We start from the raw sequence: 21484 nt of genomic DNA on the forward strand, positions 1-21484 counted from the left end.
ACTCCCGCCTTAGGCGAATATTTACACCTCAGGTTGCACCTCCCGAGAAACAGACGGAGGGACCAATCGGCATGATCAGAAGGTATCAGCTCAGGCAATCACCCCTCCCCGGGCCTGGCCTTTACCAGGGGGTACGTGCATGCCTTACTTGTCTACCCAGGGCGGGGAATTACGCGTTACCCCGTCACCGGCTACGCGTGCGAACGCGTGGGTCGGCCTTCAGGCGCGCACAGGGAGGAAGAAAGAAGAGGAAAAGGAAGAGAGAGAGGACAGACTGTCTCAAACGCCGAGGCGGAGACCAGAGAAGGCAAGGAGAAGAAGGCAAGGAGAAGAAGGCAAGGAGAAGAAGGCAAGCAGAAGAAGGCAAGCAGAAGAAGGCAAGCAGAAGAAGGCAAGCAGAAGAAGGCAAGCAGAAGAAGGCAAGCAGAAGAAGGCAAGCAGAGGAAGGCAAGCAGAGGAAGGCAAGCAGAGGAAGGCAAGCAGAGGAAGGCAAGCAGAGGAAGGCAAGGGAAAGAGTAAGGAAGACAGTGAGATGTAGAAGAACAAAGAAAGGAACCAAGCAAAGGAAGGAAGAAACGAGAAGGGAAAAACCAAAAAGACCACAAATATAGGTCGTGGAACCGTCCGTCTCCGGACGCAGGCGCTAACTACCCCCTTGAGGGGGATGGACTCCTTTTAGTCGCCTCTTACGACAGGCAGGAATACCTCGGGCCTATTCTAACCCCCGGACCCGCAGGGGGGAACTCCGACTTCGTGCCAGGCGTCACCGACCGACATCGATACCTCTCCTCAATGCAAGACTCCCCAACAAAACTTTCAGCACCTGATTGAACGTATGCCTGCGAGAGTGCAGGCTGTCATCAAGGCTAAGGCTGGGTCAACACCATGTTGAATTCCAGTATTACCGATGGAGGGCGCCAAGAACTTGTAAATCATTTTCAGCCGGGTGTCCGGATACTTTTGATCACATGGTGTACGATTTAATAGAGAAACATGATACACAAAGCTTCTTCGCGAATTCAGTATATTTATTAGTGAAAACCGTATCGAAACCCCTACAGTAGTTCTTGAAATTAGCCTTCACACACACATACACACACCCAAAAAACTCGTCAAACGCGAGTAGGCCTCGTCTGACTAGTCTGTGAATCTTTGTTTCACACACAAATAAATTCGGAAACGCATCACATGAGCAATAGAGTCATTCCTTGCCTGATGTTTCACTTTTACTATTGCGATCCAGTCAGGCTGAATGCAGAAATACTGACTGTTTTAATTTCAAGTCCATCTGTTGCATAATTCGTGTTTCTGGAAGTAACCAACTCTTACTGGAGCAGACACCTTGGCCACTTTATCCTATGAATACTGTGGCTACTTTTCCCGAGCGGACGCCATGTTGAAATTGATCAACAGAAGAAACTATCAGACTGAAATAAATAACAAGGAACTTAATTTGTAGGCCAAAAGACGTTGTTTAAATACTGATATGGTTAAAAGTTATTACTTCCATACTGAAGTAACAATAATAATATAAAGACAACTCAAAAAAAAATTAGTACTAAAAAATAACGGAACAAGCTTCTTCTGTCAATCTATTGACAACAATAGCGACGTATGTAAGAACTAGTCCGCCCACTTCTCGGCAGGCTCCAACGCAGTTTCGGGGAAAAAAAACATGCAGTGACCACTTTTCCTGTCGTGGCCTCTTAACTACACCTTCCCCTACCCATCTTACTATTAACTGGTGGCCTCCATAAGTTAATATGTTACATTAATTAATAACAGTTATTGCAATATGAGACACTATCACAAATGTTTACTAAATGTTCCGAATGCATTTTTGGAAATTTGTGGTAAGCTCCTATGGGACCAAACTGCTAAGGTTATCGGTCCCTAGGCTTAGACACTACTTAATCTAACTTACGCTAAGGACAGCACACACACCCATGCCCGAGGGAGAACTCGAACCTCCGACGGGGGGAGCCGCGTGAAACGTGGCAAGGCGCCTCAGACCGCAGGGCTACCCCGCGTCGCAACGTCATTTTTCTTTTATTCATTTCATTGTACTACAATAGCCTTAATTTAACTGCATATTACTTGCTACAAACATGAACCACGTTTGAAGATGACCGCCTGTACAATGTGCACTCACGCATCCTTGTTACTTCCGTATGATATTCGTGCCATACTGGCTGATCGATGTTAGTTCTGCACGCTCGTCAGTTGTCAGCATTGGAAGACAAACAGTGAAATATTAGCTCCTCTCACTTCCATTCACGCAGCAGAGGCCGTGCTACATGCCACTCTGCCCCTGAGGTGAGCGGCCAACTTAACTTACCTCACGCTTAATTTACCAACGTCGATTAAAATTGAGCATATCTTAAAACATTACTGTGTCTGTGAGTATTTTTGTTTATTACTGTGCAAGAAAAATACACTCTTAAGAAGCTCTACGCGGGCCGCACGAATACTTGCTTTCCGCATACGGCCCGGGGGTCAAAGTTTGACCAACCCTGCTATAACGGTTCCGTTTTTACCGTTTGAGACAAGAAACCAAAAATATCGTTCAAATGGCTCTAAGCAGTATGGGACTTAACATCTGAGGTCATCAGTCCCCTAGACTTAGAACTACGTAAACCTAACCTAAGGACATCACACACATCCATGCCCGAGGCAGGATTCGAACCTGTAACCGTAGCAGCCGCGTGGTTTCGGACTGAAGTGCCTAGAAACGCTCTGCCACAGCGGCCAGCACAAAATTATCGTGAGTGTCATAAATTTATAATATTTAGTGATGCAAAGGTGATATCGCGAAATGATTTCCTAGTGTGACCACGTGAATGTGTTCCGAAAAACAACGAACTGGGGACCACGACATGTAGCAACTTAACGAATAATTACTTACATTAAGAAATATTTTAGAGATGAAATTCTCCCGTTCTTACTTTGTATTATCATATTTTAGATTTCAGTTCATCCTTAGGGAAACTAAAACATTATATTCCACGTCGTAGGTAAAAGTAGTGTAGTTTCCTATCGTGACCATTTTAAAATCACGACAGTGGTTTGAAAACTGTGTACTGTGCAGGAACTGAACCAGACCGTCGTAACTTTCACCAGCAGATGGACATTGCTCTAAATGCGTATTCACTGTACGTCGATATGAATCAGCATATAAAGCGCCTCTTACTAGAACCTTCCAGGTAAAGTAGCCTCCTGCTGTGATGAATTTCGATTTGCATCGGTAACAACAACAATTCAGCACCACTGTTGTGTAAAACCAGGACAAATAAGTGTTGCATTAATGTTTGGGTCGTAGCGGAAAATGTAAACATCAGCGCCGTGCCGACATCCCGTGGCTACTTCGGTTTGACGTATTCTCAGTACTACTGCATGAAACTGAACAAAGAGCAAGTAACACCTTATCAGCATCTAACCTTAGGAGAAGAACACGCAATGTGCCATAACCCGATTCCTCAGAAACATCACTCAGTGTCTCGGCGTTTCCGTAGATAGGTGTCCGTTTCTGAGATAAGGAAGTTCCAAGTTTTCAAGGTACTTCACATGCCTTTTAGCGGGTAAGTTGTTCAGCCGAAGTAGTGGCACAGTGGCTAGTAACGTGGGTCCACGCTTTTGCACCCCACGTTCCTGTCTGTAGAAAACTACTACACTCACAATTAACGGTAAACGCCTGATTTTGGTAAAGTGCTATGTTATGCGTGATTTGCCGCGAAATAATTGCAACGAGTGAATCTCCAGCAACGTTAAAACCTTTTCATTCCTGAGTGAGTTTCAGACGAAGAAATGCTGCGGAAAATCTGCCTTCGCGCGATGCCGGTGGTGTTCAGAACTTGTACATCTACATCTACACCATGTGAAAGGTCCCCTTTGAAAAATTAAAGAATGACAGTGCTGGAAAACTTCTACGTTATTTGATACAGAAACAGCTAAGTAAAACTGAACGTACTCAGACATTTCTCTCTTTACTTCTTCTGACCATCACTAAACTGACACACAATATTTTTAGCGCAACGCAATCTGACTTTCAATAATCCCTACAAAAAATGGCCCTGATTAACAATGCCCTATACCTTTCATGAATCACTTACCACACAAAAATCTTCGTTACTCAACTACTGCAATACAGCGAGCGCCAATACTGCCAGCTAAATAAAAGATTCTAACTACTGAAGGCAATAACTACTGATAGGCATAGTTAGCAAACGAAAGATTTTGATAGAGAACAATGTATTTACCTTAATAACGTTCAAAAGTCATCATATATATATATATATATATATATATATATATATATATATATATATATATATATATATATCAATTCATGACATCCATCTTTACAAACTTCCTTTTTCTGGCGGACACACGTCCAGATCGTCCGCTTATAGTAACCTCTCAGAACTCTAGCATCTCTCTCTCCACATCCACCACTGCTGGCGGCTCACCTACAAATGCCCAACGCTACGCGCTGTTCACATCCAACAATGAGTCCAACCAGCCACAGACTGCACACAGCGCAGTCAGCGATTTTCATACAGAGCACTTCGTGGCGTTACCAACATAAACCCTAAACAGTTTACTTACACATGCTCCGCAAGCCATCTAGTTGTTTGTGGCGGAGGGTACTTTTTGTATCACTAACTGAGCCCTCCAACCCTGTTTAATTAGCGAATAGCGCGTTGGAAGGGTGACTGTCGGTGAGTCTCTGGATTGGCTGTAATTTCTAGAATTTTCTCCTCATGGTCATTGCGCGAGACGACTCATCCCGGAAAGTGCTCTCTCGAAATTTCAACAGTAAATCTCACCCTGATGCACAACGTCTGCCAATGGAGTTTGTTGAGCATCTCCGTAACGCTGTCGTGCCGACTAACCGCTCCCGTGACGAAATGTGCAGCTCTTCGTTGGATCTTCTCTATCTCTTCTATCACCCCTATCTGAAAGGGATGCCAGATAGATGAACAATAAGAATCGCTCGAACAAGCGCCTTATAAGTCACTTCCTTCTGGCATTTTCCGCGAGACCTACATTCCCAACTGTCCACAATCTACATGCATAATGTACCTAATAGATATTTGCCCATCCACTAATTATTCGTGCACACTAAGGTGACGATTCCCGTTAGAGTTCGGGCAACTTGTGCGCATTTTCAGCTGTCCCCATCGAGGTATATCAACAGCACCTGTCGGCAGCTGAGGGTTCAATTAATTATAATTTATTCTAGAGAAGCTGCACGGTCATCAATGGTATCTGTTCTTTCGAGAACAGTTACTATCTTCATATATTACTCCTAGATATTTTATGGCTGATACTGTTTCCAGCGGTTTGTCATCAATAATGTAGCTATACAGTTGTGGATTTCTTTTCCTTTGTATGCGCAGTATGTTACATTTATTTGCATTCAGGGTCACCTGCCAGAGCCTGAGCCATTCATCAATTCTCTGGAGGTCATTCTGCAAATCGTTACTATTTTCTGGCGTTGCTACTTTGTTACAGACAACCGCATAATCTGCGAACAGTCTTAGAGTGCATCCGACGCTTTCTACTAGATCATATATATATTGTAAACAGCAACGGTCCTATCACGCTTTCTTCGGGTATTCTGGAAATTACGTTTACAACTGTCGATTTTGTGGCCGAGCGGTTCTAGGCGCTACAGTCTGGAACCGCGCGACCGCTACGGTCGCAGGTTCGAATCCTGCCTCGGGCATGGATGTGTGTGATGTCCTTAGGTTAGTTAGGTTTAAGTAGTTCTAAGTTCTAGGGGACTGATGACCTTAGAAGTTAAGTCCCATAGTGCTCAGAGCCATTTGAACCATCTGCCGATTTTGTTCCGTTAAGAGCGACGCGTTGCGTTCTGTCTGCAAGAAAGTCTTGCATCTAGTCGCAAATCTGCTCCGATACTCGATAAGCTCTTATTTTTTCACTAAAAGAAAGTGCGGAACGGTGACAAACGACGTTCTGAAGTCAAGGAACATGAACATGGTGTCAGCGTGAAAGCCGTTGCCTACAGCGCTGTGGACCTCATGGAGGAACAGAGCAGCCGAGTTCCTGTTTGTGGAATCCATGTTCATTTTAATAGAGATTTTCCTTCTCCAATGACGTCATAATTCTTGAGCATAAAACACGTTCCATAATTCTTCAACAGATTGACGTCAACGATATAGGTCTACAATTATGTGTATCTGTCCTACGGCCCTTCTTATAAACGGGAATGACCTGCGCTTTCTTCTAGTCGCTAGGTACCCTTCGTCGCTAAAGCGATCTACCAAACTTACTGCTGGAGGGGAGGCGGCAAGTTCTTTAAAAATGGTGCAAATGGCTCTAAGTACTATGGGACTTAACAGCTGAGGCCAGCAGTCTCATAGACATAGAACTACACTCCTGAAAATTGAAATAAGAACACCGTGAATTCATTGTCCCAGGAAGGGGAAACTTTATTGACACATTCCTGGGGTCAGATACATCACATGATCACACTGACAGAACCACAGGCACATAGACACAGGCAACAGAGCATGCACAATGTCGGCACTAGTACAGTGTATATCCACCTTTCGCAGCAATGCAGGCTGCTATTCTCCCATGGAGACGATCGTAGAGATGCTGGATGTAGTCCTGTGGAACGGCTTGCCATGCCATTTCCACCTGGCGCCCCAGTTGGACCAGCGTTCGTGCTGGACGTGCAGACCGCGTGAGACGACGCTTCATCCAGTCCTAAACATGCTCAATGGGGGACAGATCCGGAGATCGTGCTGGCCAGGGTAGTTGACTTACACCTTCTAGAGCACGTTGGGTGGCACGGGATACATGCGGACGTGCATTGTCCTGTTGGAACAGCAAGTTCCCTTGCCGGTCTAGGAATGGTAGAACGATGGGTTCGATGACGGTTTGGATGTACCGTGCACTATTCAGTGTCCCCTCGACGATCACCAGTGGTGTACGGCCAGTGTAGGAGATCGCTCCCCACACCATGATGCCGGGTGTTGGCCCTGTGTGCCTCGGTCGTATGCAGTCCTGATTGTGGCGCTCACCTGCACGGCGCCAAACACGCATACGACCATCATTGGCACCAAGGCAGAAGCGACTCTCATCGCTGAAGACGACACGTCTCCATTCGTCCCTCCATTCACGCCTGTCGCGACACCACTGGAGGCGGGCTGCACGATGTTGGGGCGTGAGCGGACGACGGCCTAACGGTGTGCGGGACCGTAGCCCAGCTTCATGGAGACGGTTGCGAATGGTCCTCGCCGATACCCCAGGAGCAACAGTGTCCCTAATTTGCTGGGAAGTGGCGGTGCGGTCCCCTACGGCACTGCGTAGGATCCTACGGTCTTGGCGTGCATCCGTGCGTCGCTGCGGTCCGGTCCCAGGTCGACGGGCACGTGCACCTTCCGCCGACCACTGGCGACAACATCGATGTACTGTGGAGACCTCACGCCCCACGTGTTGAGCAATTCGGCGGTACGTCCACCCGGCCTCCCGCATGCCCACTATACGCCCTCGCTCAAAGTCCGTCAACTGCACATACGGTTCACGTCCACGCTGTCGCGGCATGCTACCAGTGTTAAAGACTGCGATGGAGCTCCGTATGCCACGGCAAACTGGCTGACACTGACGGCGGCGGTGCACAAATGCTGCGCAGCTAGCGCCATTCGACGGCCAACACCGCGGTTCCTGGTGTGTCCGCTGTGCCGTGCGTGTGATCATTGCTTGTACAGCCCTCTCGCAGTGTCCGGAGCAAGTATGGTGGGTCTGACACACCGGTGTCAATGTGTTCTTTTTTCCATTTCCAGGATTGTACTTATACCTAACTAACCTAAGAACATCACACACATCCATGCCCTAGGCAGGATTCTAACCTGCGACCGTAGCAGCAGCGCGATTCCGGATTGAAGCTCCTAGAACCGCTCGGCCACAACGGCCGGCGCAAGTTCTTTCGTATAATCTTTGTAGAATATTATAGGTATCTCATCTGGTGCTGATGCCTTTCCACTACTAAGCGATTGTAGTTGTTTTTCTACTTCGCAATCGGTTATTTCAATATCTGCCATTTCGTCGTTCATACAACGATTGAAAGTAGCGACCGTGTTACGATCTTCCGCGGTGAAGCCATTTCGGAAGACCCAATTCGATATTTCGGCCTTCTGTCTGTTATCTTCGCTTCGGTGCCAGTATGGTCACTGAGTGAATGAATAGATGATTTTGACCTATTTACTAATGTTACATACGACCAAAACCTCTTAGGGTTTTTACTCAGATCGGCTGACAAAGTTTTACTTTCAATGTCATTGCTCTCCTTACGATCATTTTCGCTTCGTTCAGCTTTTGTTTGCCAGCTAGGTTTTTACTTCTCTTGAATCTGAGATGAAGTTCTCTTTGTTTAGGTAGCAATTTTCTAACACGACTTTTGAACCGTGGTGAGTATTTCCCATCCCACCTTACTCGGAACATAATTGTCTAGGTCATATTGCGCGATTCCTGAGAGTTTTTTCTATTTATTCTCCACATCTTCGTCCTCATTACTGAATTTTGTTGTTGACCGCTCAGGTAGTCCGAAATTTGTATCCTATCACTCTTGCTAAGCATAAACAACTTCCTACCCTTCTTGCATTTCTTTGTCAGACCCGTAGTCATACATGCTATCACAGGCTTGTGATCACTGATACCTTGCTTTGCGTTACCTGATTCGGTAAGTTCAGGTCTGTTTGTAGCCGGAAGGTCTAAAACTTTACCCTCACGAGTTGGTTCTCCAACTATCTGCTCAAAGTAATTGTCGGACAAGATATTCACAACGACGACACTCGAATCCCTGACTCTGGCACCAATTTTGGTAGCATGACACTCCCAATTTATACCTGGCAAGTTGAAGTCACCCTCTGTTACAACGGCATGGTCAGAAAATAATTAACTATATTATACAAGTTCTGTCTGAAGAGCTCTATCACTACAGATTCTGACCCAGGTGGTCTATAAAAGCATTCGATCACCGTTTTTTACCGTTCTTTGATATTCAATTTCACCCACATTAATTCACATTCGGAATCCGTGTAATCTCGCTAGATTTTATCGAATTCCTTACTGCAATAAAGACGCCGCCACCATTGGCGACTAACCTATCACCGGCGGCTGTGGTCGAGTGGTTCTAGGCGCCTCAGTCTGGAACCGCGTTGCTGCTACGGTTGCAGGTTCGAATCCTGCCTCGGGCATAGATGCGTGTGATGTCCTTAGGTTAGGTTTAAGTAGTTCTAAGTTCTAGGAGACTGATGACCTCAGATGTTAAGTCCCATAGAGCTCAGAGCCATTTGAAACATTTTGAACTACCCTATCCTTACGATAAATATTACAATATGAACTTAGGATTTTGTTGTCATTAACGTCTGGTTTCAACTAACTTTGTGCTCCTAATTCTGAGACCTATCTTTGGATACTCCTGCAATTTAGTAAAATCATATTAACCTTTTCTATCTCTGATCTGCGACGCCGAACGTTCTCTGAGCACAATGTGGCTAATTTATCAGGCAAATCACCTTTGATCATAACGGAGGCTTTCCCTAATCTAAAAAAGTTACATGTACACGCCACACGTATTCTGATATCCTATTAGCCGCTTCCTGTGTGTAACCACTAGTCTACAAAGTAAATACACGGGTGTAGTTTACCTCTTTGCAGAAGCACGTGAAAAAAAAGAAACGAAACTAAATTACTGTGTATCAGACAGCTACTGCTCTGCTACCGGTGCTGGTGCGTCTGCCGGTACACACCATGTTTCGAATGTTTTTACGATCGGTAGAATCCAAGGGATTGTACCAAATATTCCTAGAGAGTAAACATAAGAATAAAATTGATGTAGGAATGAAATACAAGAATATGAGAATTTAAAAAGATTGTAACCGTTGAAGATACCATACACACATACAGGGTGTAAATTTTAAGTTGACAAACCAGAATAACTTGAGAAATAAGCTTCACACGAAGAAATGTGTTGAATCCAAAGTTGACTATATTCAAGGGGGACATCTACTGGTGCTAAAATTAGCCCACCACCCCAGACCCCTGGCGGTGGGGCGGGAGGTAACATTAAAGTTTCAAATGGGAACCCCCATTTTTTATTGCAGAATCAGATTCTACATAAAAAAAACTGCGTACATTTTGTCTTAAACATTTGTTTTGATTCCTGGTAGTTGGCGTCGTAATTCAAGAAAATCCATGTTCTCATTTTCTGGGTGGAAAATGGTTACGGATAAATAAAAAATACCTATTTACTTCGTAAATTTTGATTCACTAAAACTAAAACTCTCCTTCTCTCCCCACAAAGGGGGGGGGGGGGGTTGAGAGAGAGGAATTAGAGTGTTACAAATGTTGACACAAACAAAACTTATCCAAATCTGCGGAAAAAATTAATATTTAATAACAAAACTTATCCAGATCTGCGGAAAAAATTAATATTTGGGTCAATATTTGTAAAACTCTAATTCCTCACTCTCAAACCCCACCCTACCGAGAGAGATGGATAGTTTTACTTTTAGCGAATCAAAATTTACGAAGTAAAAAAGCATTTTTTATTTATCCGTAACCATTTTCCACGCAAAAATGAGAACATGGATTTTCTTGAATTACAGTGCCAACTACCAAGAATCAAAACAAATGTTTAAGACAAAATGGACATAGTTTTTTATGTAGAATCTGATTCTCCAATAAAAATTGGGAGTTCCCATTTGAAATTTTAAAGTTGCCTCCCGCCCCATCCCCAGGGGCCTGGGGTGGCGCACTAACTTTAGCACCAGCAGATGTCCCCGTCGAAAATAATCAACTTTGTATTCTACACATTTTTTTCGTGTGAAGCTTATTTTCCGAGTTATTCTGGGTTGTCAACTTAAAATTTACACCCTGTGTATCACATAATGAATGTGCGGTACTTATTGTGAAATCCAGTTGCAATTTTACAATTAATTTAGCGGCTTTGTATCCCCTAACTTGAAAAGAAATATTCGCGCAGTAGCGTTCAACAGCTATGGATAGATAAATGAAAAAAATAAATAAATAAAAGTAATAACCAGGTTTCAAACATCGAGCGGGAAAGTAATATGCCGCGATGCTGGCCACAGCGCCACCATTCCAGCTGAAGTTACGGCTCGCGTGGAGGCATATAAATCACGTCGCGAGCTTTGAAAGTCGTTTTCTCAGAAGCGGTCGCCTTTGTACGGACTAGCCGGGACACGCGTTCGCTCATTTTCACTCCTCTTCCACTGAGCTAAGTTTCTGAGCAAACTGGTTATGGCGTTTTGAGTGTTACCCTTGTAGTCCTGTGCGCCACCTACGCAGCTATCCTGTGAACACAGTAGCGTACAGTTATTTCTAGACAGTCGGAGTGGGATCGAATTAACGTGATTGGAGGCAGCAGCTGGTGAAGAGACTGGTCTGCAAGTGCGAGTGGGACAGAACTGGAAGAATATTGTTTTCAGTGTGTTGAATGTTGCTGAGCTGTAACTCTACTTACCGTAACGCTGGGCGTGCGCGAAGTACGTCAGGCAGAGTGACAGCAAGTAGCAGACGGCGCGCATCTCGTAGCGGTCCGGTGGTCGGCGGCGCGAAACAGGTGTGCACGAGTGTGTGCAACAGCGACCGCGGCCGTGGCAGCAGTAACTGTTTTTAATGTTGGACGTGCGGCCGCACTTCAATGGGAACGTTTCCGTTCCCCCTCCCGCCCACCATTCGCACTCTCGCAACTGACCTCTCGGAGCAAGCCAGTCTCTCCTCTCATTTTCGCGATAGCCTGCTTCGTAGAGTAGATGCGGAGTTTGCTGGCGAAATGAGCATTCCCCGCTTCGGAGACAGAGCGCACGAGATATGCTCCCACCCAGGCTGATCCCTGATCATTACCACCCGAGAAGGGAAGATGTGACGAGCATCTCAAAGGAGACCAGCGATTTTCTGAATATCAAAAATTAGGAAGACAAAATAGAGGCAAAAGTAGTGGAAAATTTTCCTATCTAGGAAGCAAGATAAGACGTAAGATGGCCGAAGCGAGGCGGTACACTATAACTACAAGGTGTTTGTAAATTAATATCGGGGTTTTAACGCTTTATAATACACTACTGGCAATAACAATTGCTACACCAAGAAGAAATGCAGATGATAAACGGGTATTCATTGGACAAATATATTATATTAGAACTGACAGGTGATTACATTTTCACGCAATTTGGGTGCATAGATCCTGAGAGATCAGTACCCAGAACAACCTCCTCTGGCCGTAATAACGGCCTTGATACTCCTGGGCACTGAGTCAAACAGAGCTTGGATGGCGTGTACATGTACAGCTGCCCATGCAGCTTCAACACGATACCACAGTTCATCAAGAGTAGTGACTGCCGTATTGTGACGAGCCAGTTGCTCGGCCACCATTGACCAGACGTTTTCAGTTGGTGAGAGATCTGGAGAATGTGCTGGCCAGGGCAGCAGTCGAACATTTTCTGTATCCAGAAAGGCCCGTACAGGACCTGCAACATGCGTTCGTGCATTATCCTGATGAAATGTAGGGTTTCGCAGGGATCGAATGAAGGGTAGAGCAACGGGTCGTAACACATCTGAAATGTAACGTCCACTGTTCAAAGTGCCGTCAATGCCAACAAGAGGTGACCGAGACGTGTAACCAATGGCACCCCATACCATCACGCCGGGCGATACGCCAGTATGACGATGACGAATACACGCTTCCAATGTGCGTTCACCGAAATGTCGCCAAACACGAATGCGACCATCATGATGCTATAAACTCAACCTGGATTCGTCCGAAAAAATGACGTTTTGCCATTCGTGCACCCAGGTTCGTCGTTCAGTACACCATCGCAGGCGCTCCTGTCTGTGATGCAGCGTCAAAGGTAACCGCAGCCATGGTCTCCGAGCTGATAGTCCATGCTGCTGCAAACGTCGTCGAACTGTTCGCGTAGATGGTTGTTGTCTTGCAAACGTCCCCATCTGTTGAGTTAGAGATCGAAACGTGGCTGCATGATCCGTTACAGCCATGCGGATAAGATGCCTGACATCTCGACTGCTAGTGATACGAGGCCTGGGATCCAGCAGGGCGTTCCGTATTACCCTCCTGAACCCACCGATTCTATATTCTGCTAACAGTCATTGGATCTCGACCAGCGCGAGCAGCAATGTCGCGACACGATAAACCGCAATCGCGATAGGCTACAATCCGATCTTTATCAAAGTCAGAAATGTGATGGTACGCATTTCTCCTCCTCACACGAGGCATCACTACGACGTTTCACCAGGTAACGCCGGTCAACTGCTGTTTGTGTATGAGAAATCGGTTGGAAACTTTCCTCAAGTCAGCACGGTGTAGGTGTCGCCACCGGCGCCAACCTTGTGTGAATGCTCTGAAAAGCTAATCATTTGCATATCACAGCATCATTTTCCTGTCGGTTAAATTTCGCGTCTGTAGCACGTTATCTTCGTGGTGTAGCCGTTTTAATGGCCAGTAGTGTATTTACTATATTAATCTTACAGTTATAAATGACATGTGAAATGAAAGAGCAACTCAAACAGTTTTACCAAGAACCTTATAAATGTTCAATGTGAGCACCATTTGTCACACGGCACACATGAAGTCTATAGCAGAGTTCTTCCCAAACGTTGATAAGTGTGTCTTCAGTGATTGTAGCAACAGCTGCTTCAATCCTGTTTCTTAATTCAGGGAGGTCTACTGGTAGCGGAGGCACGTACATACGATCCTTGATGAAGCCCCAAAGAAAAAAATCGCATGGCGTTAGGTCGGCTGAACGTGGAGGCCATGCAAAGCAAGCCCTGTCACTGGGCCCCTTGCGGTCTATCCAGCGCTTGGGTACAGTGAAGTTCAACCAATGGCATACTTCGCTATGCCAGTGAGGTGGCGGACCATCTTGCTGGAAACTGAAGATCTCTGGCTCATCTTCTTCCAACCGAGGGAAGAGCCATTGATCTAGTGCATCAAGATAAGAAGTGCCACTTACAGTAGGTTCACCAAAAAAGAAAGGCCCATTAACTTTCTGCCGGGATACAGCACAAAAACAGTCACTTTAGGGGCATCTCGTTACATTTGTACCACTTTGTGAGGAATTTCTGAGCCCCAGATGCGCACATAGTGAGTGCTAACATGTCCACTAAGGTGAAAGGTCGATTCATCACTGAAGACAATATGATTCAGAAAATCCTTATTGTCATGAAACAACATCTCGTTTGCGAATTTGGCATGTAATCCATGGTCTGCCGGCTGTAGAGCCTGTAATAACTGCAAACGGTAAGGACGTAGATGTACAGTATGCGTTTTCTTAAAACTTTGCAAACAGTCGACACGGGAACTTGTAATTCACGAATAGACTTCCGGACTGATTTCTTTGGGCTACGAGTGAACGACTCTCTCTCACTCGCTCAACAGTCTCTTCACTAACTCTTGGTCATCCTGCACTCTTCCCTTTACAAAGGCAGGCGGTATCTTCAAATTGATGTTTCCATCTACGAATGCTATTATCACTTGGAGGATCACAACCGAACTTCAGCCACAACGCACGTTGCACAGTTAACTACAGATTGCAAACTGCAAAACACAAAACGCTTTCTGTTCACTAGCCGCCATCTTTGCTACTACCGCTGTCTAGCGGATTGAGGCGGAAACATTGCGCGCTGTACATGCGCACTGGTGACAAAAACAACTGTTAGAGTTGCTCTTTCATTTGACATATCATTTATAACTGTAAATTTAATGAATAAATATTATAAAGCATTAAATCCGCGATATTCATTTATAAACAGATTGTACATTGGCGCAAGCTATGGTGTCCCAAATTCTGACAAGAAATTATAGCGTAAGGACATCTGCAGCACAGCTCGGTTGTTGTTTTTGTTGTGATCTACAAACCGAATAATGGTTTAATGCAGATTTCCATGCAAGTCATGCTGTGGATTCCTCCTCATCTCTGTATAATTACAGCAACATCAATCCACTTGAACCTGTCTTCTGTAGTCAAGCTCTGGTCCTCCTCTACAATTTTTAGCCTCTACAGCTCCCTCCATTACCAAATTGAAGATCCATTGTTGCTTCAACAGGTGTTCTATCAACAGATCCTGGGTTTTAATCAAGTCTCATTCTTCTTGTTGGTGTTCAAATGAAAAGTTTCCGTAACAAAAAGAAAAGCAATAATATTCCTACTATGTCTCAAGTAACTGAAACTGACTGGGATCAAATACTTGAAAGTCAGTTAAAGCACAGAACTTTATAAAATTACTGAATTACGTTGAGATAATGCTGTACCAAAAATTCTTCAAGTTATTCAGTTAAATAACAGTATCTGCAGAAAGCGAATCGGTAGATGAATTCGTTGAACATTTACCTGTGTGATCTGCGTCGAAAGGATGTCTTTTGCTGTAAAAAAAAAAAAATCCAAATCTGGGTAATCAGCAACTGACAAGAGTACCAAATTGCTCACATTAATTAGTGCCACATTTTTGAATTCCGAAATAACGTTTTTCCGTCTTGAAGTTATCCAGAGTAAGCAATAGCACAACTGAGCTAAATTGGCACAATGTGTTCCTTGATGAATCGTTGCATATTTACAAATCACACCAGCACAGTAGCCACTTCTACAGTTCGTGCAAAACACATTGAACAATGGGCCTTGTATACATTCAGCTACAATCTCGTTGATTGTTAAAATCTGAAAATTAATGAAATAGAATGAAATTTAGCATACATCCCAACAGAAAATGCAGTATGATTTGTGAAATAAAATGTCATTACGCCCATACTTGGCTATGCTTAGGATTACTGTTGATATGTTATTAGCTTTTTAATTAATCAAATGAGAGCGAGAATCTGGCGGTAATAAACTTTAATGAAGTGGAACAGTTCCCAAGTGTTACGTTTCAACCCTGAGGTTGGTTTGCACAACTGCACCATTCTTCTCTTTTGTCCGCATTCCCTTTCATTTTCTCGTACGTAGCAATCTGCTGCATGTATAACATCCTTAGTCGTCCCTGGCGATTTCTTCCCACAATAGCATCATCTGCTGCTGTTCAAGTGACCCTATCGTGTGTTAAAATGTGTCCCACGAGTTTGTCTCTTCTTGTTTGGCGGTTGATCCAGGCACATCTGTCTTCCTGCAATCTTCTCAGCACCTCCTCATTGGTAACTCTGTCTCTCGAACCTTCTGTAACACCAAATCCCCAGGGCTTCCGACCGCCTTCTCTCTGGTTTTCCTATCTTACAAGTTTCAAACCCTTACAGGGCCACACCCCGAACCAATACTTTCTTGATCCGTTCTTTTATTTCCATACTGATGTTCTTGCTGGTGAGTAAGAGCTTAAGATCTTTATCACATTAAACGCAGTTTTGACCTGCTGTATTCGGCTCACAATTACTTTCAGCTTCTACAATTGCTTGTGTTCCTGTTTCTCAAGTAAGTAAATTCCACTATCACTTCTAACTTATCAATCCCAAATCCTACTCTTAGACATTCATATTTTTCTTCAATACTGCACACCATCACTATACTTTTTCGCGACTTTATTCACACCATCCTCATCACTGAAAATCCTTTCCATTGTGCTGAGCCGGCCTCTGTGGCCGAGCGGCTCTAGGTGCTTCAGTCCCGAACCGCGCTGCTGCTACGGTCGCAGGTTCGAATCCTGCCCAGTTCACGGAAGTGTGTGATGTCCTTAGGTTAGTTAGGTTTAAGTAGTTCTATGTTCTAGGGGACTGATGGCTTCAGATGTTAAGTCCCATAGTGCTTAGACCCATTTGAACCATTATGCTGAGGACCTTCTCTAGGTCTTCTTTCGTTCCCATCGGCTTAAGACAGATTGTCTATCTTGTTGTTGTTGTGGTCTTCAGTCCACAGTATGGTTTGATGCAGCTCTCCATGCTACTCTATCCTGTGCAAGCTTCTTCATCTCCCAGTACCTACTGCAACCTGCATCGTTCTGAATCTCTTTAATGTATTCATCTCTTGTCTGTCTTATGCCCACTTGATTCCAATACCAGTAGGTTCACGAAACTGGTCTCCAGATTCCTAGATGTTAGTTTAAAATAAGAGAAGAGAGAGCTCATCTTGTCAAGTAGTGCCATAAATTTCTTTCCTCCCTATTTCGATTCAGTACCTCCTCATTTGTAATCCGACCTACGTATCTAGCACTACTTTTCAAAATCTTCTATTCTCATCATGTCTGACCTGTTTACCCTCAGTGTTTGACTTCCGCGAAAGGCTACACTCAAGACTAATTAATTCAGAAAAGACTTCCCAACATTTAAAATTACACCCAGGTGACAAAAGTCGTGGGATACCCCTAATACACTCCTGGAAATGGAAAAAAGAACACATTGACACCGGTGTTTCAGACCCACCATACTTGCTCCGGACACTGCGAGAGGGCTGTACAAGCAATGATCACACGCACGGCACAGCGGACACACCAGGAACCGCGGTGTTGGCCGTCGAATGGCGCTAGCTGCGCAGCATTTGTGCACCGCCGCCGTCAGTGTCAGCCAGTTTGCCGTGGCATACGGAGCTCCATCGCAGTCTTTAACACTGGTAGCATGCCGCGACAGCGTGGACGTGAACCGTATGTGCAGTTGACGGACTTTGAGCGAGGGCGTATAGTGGGCATGCGGGAGGCCGGGTGGACGTACCGCCGAATTGCTCAACACGTGGGGCGTGAGGTCTCCACAGTACATCGATGTTGTCGCCAGTGGTCGGCGGAAGGTGCACGTGCCCGTCGACCTGGGACCGGACCGCAGCGACGCACGGATGCACGCCAAGACCGTAGGATCCTACGCAGTGCCGTAGGGGACCGCACCGCCACTTCCCAGCAAATTAGGGACACTGTTGCTCCTGGGGTATCGGCGAGGACCATTCGCAACCGTCTCCATGAAGCTGGGCTACGGTCCCGCACACCGTTAGGCCGTCTTCCGCTCACGCCCCAACATCGTGCAGCCCGCCTCCAGTGGTGTCGCGACAGGCGTGAATGGAGGGACGAATGGAGACGTGTCGTCTTCAGCGATGAGAGTCGCTTCTGCCTTGGTGCCAATGATGGTCGTATGCGTGTTTGGCGCCGTGCAGGTGAGCGCCACAATCAGGACTGCATACGACCGAGGCACACAGGGCCAACACCCGGCATCATGGTGTGGGGAGAGATCTCCTACACTGGCCGTACACCACTGGTGATCGTCGAGGGGACACTGAATAGTGCACGGTACATCCAAACCGTCATCGAACCCATCGTTCTACCATTCCTAGACCGGCAAGGGAACTTGCTGTTCCAACAGGACAATGCACGTCCGCATGTATCCCGTGCCACCCAACGTGCTCTAGAAGGTGTAAGTCAACTACCCTGGCCAGCAAGATCTCCAGATCTGTCCCCCATTGAGCAAGTTTGGGACTGGATGAAGCGTCGTCTCACGCGGTCTGCACGTCCAGCACGAACGCTGGTCCAACTGAGGCGCCAGGTGGAAATGGCATGGCAAGCCGTTCCACAGGACTACATCCAGCATCTCTACGATCGTCTCCATGGGAGAATAGCAGCCTGCATTGCTGCGAAAGGTGGATATACACTGTACTAGTGCCGACATTGTGCATGCTCTGTTGCCTGTGTCTATGTGCCTGTGGTTCTGTCAGTGTGATCATGTGATGTATCTGACCCCAGGAATGTGTCAATAAAGTTTCCCCTTCCTGGGACAATGAATTCACGGTGTTCTTATTTCAATTTCCAGGAGTGTATCATATCTGACCTCCTTTTGCTCGGCGTAGTGCAGTAACTCGATGTGGCTTGGACATAAAAAGTCGTTGGAAGTCCCCAATAAAAATATTGAGCCATGCTGCCTCTACAGCCGTCCATAATTACGGAAGTGATGCTGGTGCAGGATTTTGTCCACGAACTGACCTTTCGATTGCGTCTCATAGTTATTCGAGGGGATTCATGTCGGGTGATCTGGGTGGCCAAATCATTCGCCCGAATTGTCCAGTATGTTCTGAAAACCAGTCGCGAACGATTGTGGCCCGATGACACGGTGCATTGTTATCCATAAAAATTTCATCGTTGTATGGGAACATGAAGTCCATGAATGGGTGCAAATGCTATCCACGTAGCCTAAAATAACCATTTCCAGTCAATGATCGGCTCAGTTGGACCAGAGAACTCAGTCTAATCCACGTAAACACAGCACGCACCATTATGTGGCTACCACCAGCCTGCACAGTGCCTTGTTGATAACCTGGGTCCATAGCTTCGTGGGGTCTGCGTCACATTCGAACCCCACCATCAGCTCGTACTAATTGAAATCGGGGCTTCCAATCGTCTAGGATCCAACCGGTATGGTAACGAACCTAGGAGAGGCGCTGCGGGCGATGTCGTGCTGTTAGCAAAGGGACTCGCGACCGTCGTCTGCCGCCATTGACTCCAGATTTCGCCGCACTGTAGTGGCGGATACGTTCGTCGTACGTACCACATTGATTTCTCCTGTTATTTCACGCAGTGTTTCTTGTCTGGCAGCACTGACAACTCTACGCACACGTCCATGATCTCCGTCGTTAAGTGAAGGCCATCGGATGCCTGAAAATTATGATCTCTGCACACTCTTGACACTGTGGCTCTCGGAATATCTAATTCCCTAACGATTTCTGAAATGAAATGTTCCATGCGTCTACCTCCAACTTCCATTCTCTGCTCGAAGTCTGTTAATTCCCGAAGTGCGCCCGTAATCAAGTTGAAAACCTATTCACATGAGTTACCTCAGTACGAGTCCACCCCCGGTAGCTGAATGGTCAGCGTGACGGATTGTCAACCCTCTGGGCCCGGGTTCGATTCCCGGCTGGGTCGGGGAATTTTCTTCGCCTACGGACTGGGTGTTGTGCTATCTTCACAATCATCCTATCATCCTCATCAACTGCAGATTGCCGAAGTGGCGTCTAATTGAAAGAGCGGCAACCGGCGAACGGTCTGCCCGGCGGGGGACCCTAGCGATATGATTAAATTAAAAAACCTCAGTACAAATGACAGCTCCGCGAATGCACTGGCCTCTTATACCTTGTGTAAGCGATACTACCGTCATCTGTTCAAATGGTTCAAATGGCTCTGAGCACTATGGGACTTAACATCTGGGGTCATCAGTCCCCTAGAACTTAGAACTAATCAAACCTAACTAACCTAAGGACATCACACACATCCATGCCAGAGGCAGGATTCGAGCCTGCGGCCGTAGCGGTCGCGCGGTTCCAGACTGAAGCGCCTAGACCCGCTCGGCCACACCAGCTAGCCCGTCATCTGTATATGTGCATATCGTTATGTCATGATTTGTGTCACCTCAGTGTATACCTGCTTTTTATCGCATTGAAGTCGGTTTTATTTTTTGTACGCACTTCATCATACATTTATTTACACAGATACTTGTTCACGCCCTATTTGTTGTTACCGTCGTTTTGATTTTTCGTTGTACAGCTTTGAAAGTACTGTTGGTGACTCTGTTCTTATACGAATGGCTCTGAGCACTATGGGACTTAACTGCTGAGGCCTTCAGTCCCCTAGAACTTAGAACTAATCAAACCTAACTAACCTAAGGACATCACACACATCCATGCCAGAGGCAGGATTCGAGCCTGCGGCCGTAGCGGTCGCGCGGTTCCAGACTGAAGCGCCTAGACCCGCTCGGCCACACCAGCTAGCCCGTCATCTGTATATGTGCATATCGTTATGTCATGATTTGTGTCACCTCAGTGTATACCTGCTTTTTATCGCGTTGAAGTCGGTTTTATTTTTTGTATGCACTTCATCATACATTTATTTACACAGATACTTGTTCACGTCCTATTTGTTGTTACCGTCGTTTAGATTTCTCGTTGTACAGCTTTGAAAGTACTGTTGGTGACTCTGTTCTTATACGAATGGCTCTGAGCACTATGGGACTTAACTGCTGAGGCCTTCAGTCCCCTAGAACTTAGAACTAATCAAACCTAACTAACCTAAGGACATCACACACATCCATGCCAGAGGCAGGATTCGAGCCTGCGGCCGTAGCGGTCGCGCGGTTCCAGACTGAAGCGCCTAGACCCGCTCGGCCACACCAGCTAGCCCGTCATCTGTATATGTGCATATCGTTATGTCATGATTTGTGTCACCTCAGTGTATACCTGCTTTTTATCGCATTGAAGTCGGTTTTATTTTTTGTATGCACTTCATCATACATTTATTTACACAGATACTTGTTCACGCCCTATTTGTTGTTACCGTCGTTTTGATTTTTCGTTGTACAGCTTTGAAAGTACTGTTGGTGACTCTGTTCTTATACGAATGGCTCTGAGCACTATGGGACTTAACTGCTGAGGCCATCAGTCCCCTAGAACTTAGAACTAATCAAACCTAACTAAACTAAGGTCATCACACACATCCATGCCAGAGGCAGGATTCGAGCCTGCGGCCGTAGCGGTCG

The 21484-nt window shown here is 45.8% G+C and overlaps 1 protein-coding gene across 1 annotated transcript in view; it reads right to left on the minus strand.

Moving 5' to 3' along the window:
- The window catches only part of LOC126252202 (uncharacterized), a 132483-nt gene extending 120901 nt beyond the window's left edge, over nt 1-11582 (minus strand). Inside the window, exon 1 of the mRNA XM_049953072.1 lies at nt 11519-11582. Within this exon, the coding sequence (XP_049809029.1) occupies nt 11519-11582 (64 nt within the window). The remainder of the gene's footprint in view (nt 1-11518) is intronic.
- Between the last annotated feature and the right edge of the window lie 9902 nt (nt 11583-21484).

Source organism: Schistocerca nitens, chromosome 4, assembly GCF_023898315.1.
Source record: "Schistocerca nitens isolate TAMUIC-IGC-003100 chromosome 4, iqSchNite1.1, whole genome shotgun sequence".
NCBI classification, from domain to species: domain Eukaryota; kingdom Metazoa; phylum Arthropoda; class Insecta; order Orthoptera; family Acrididae; genus Schistocerca; species Schistocerca nitens.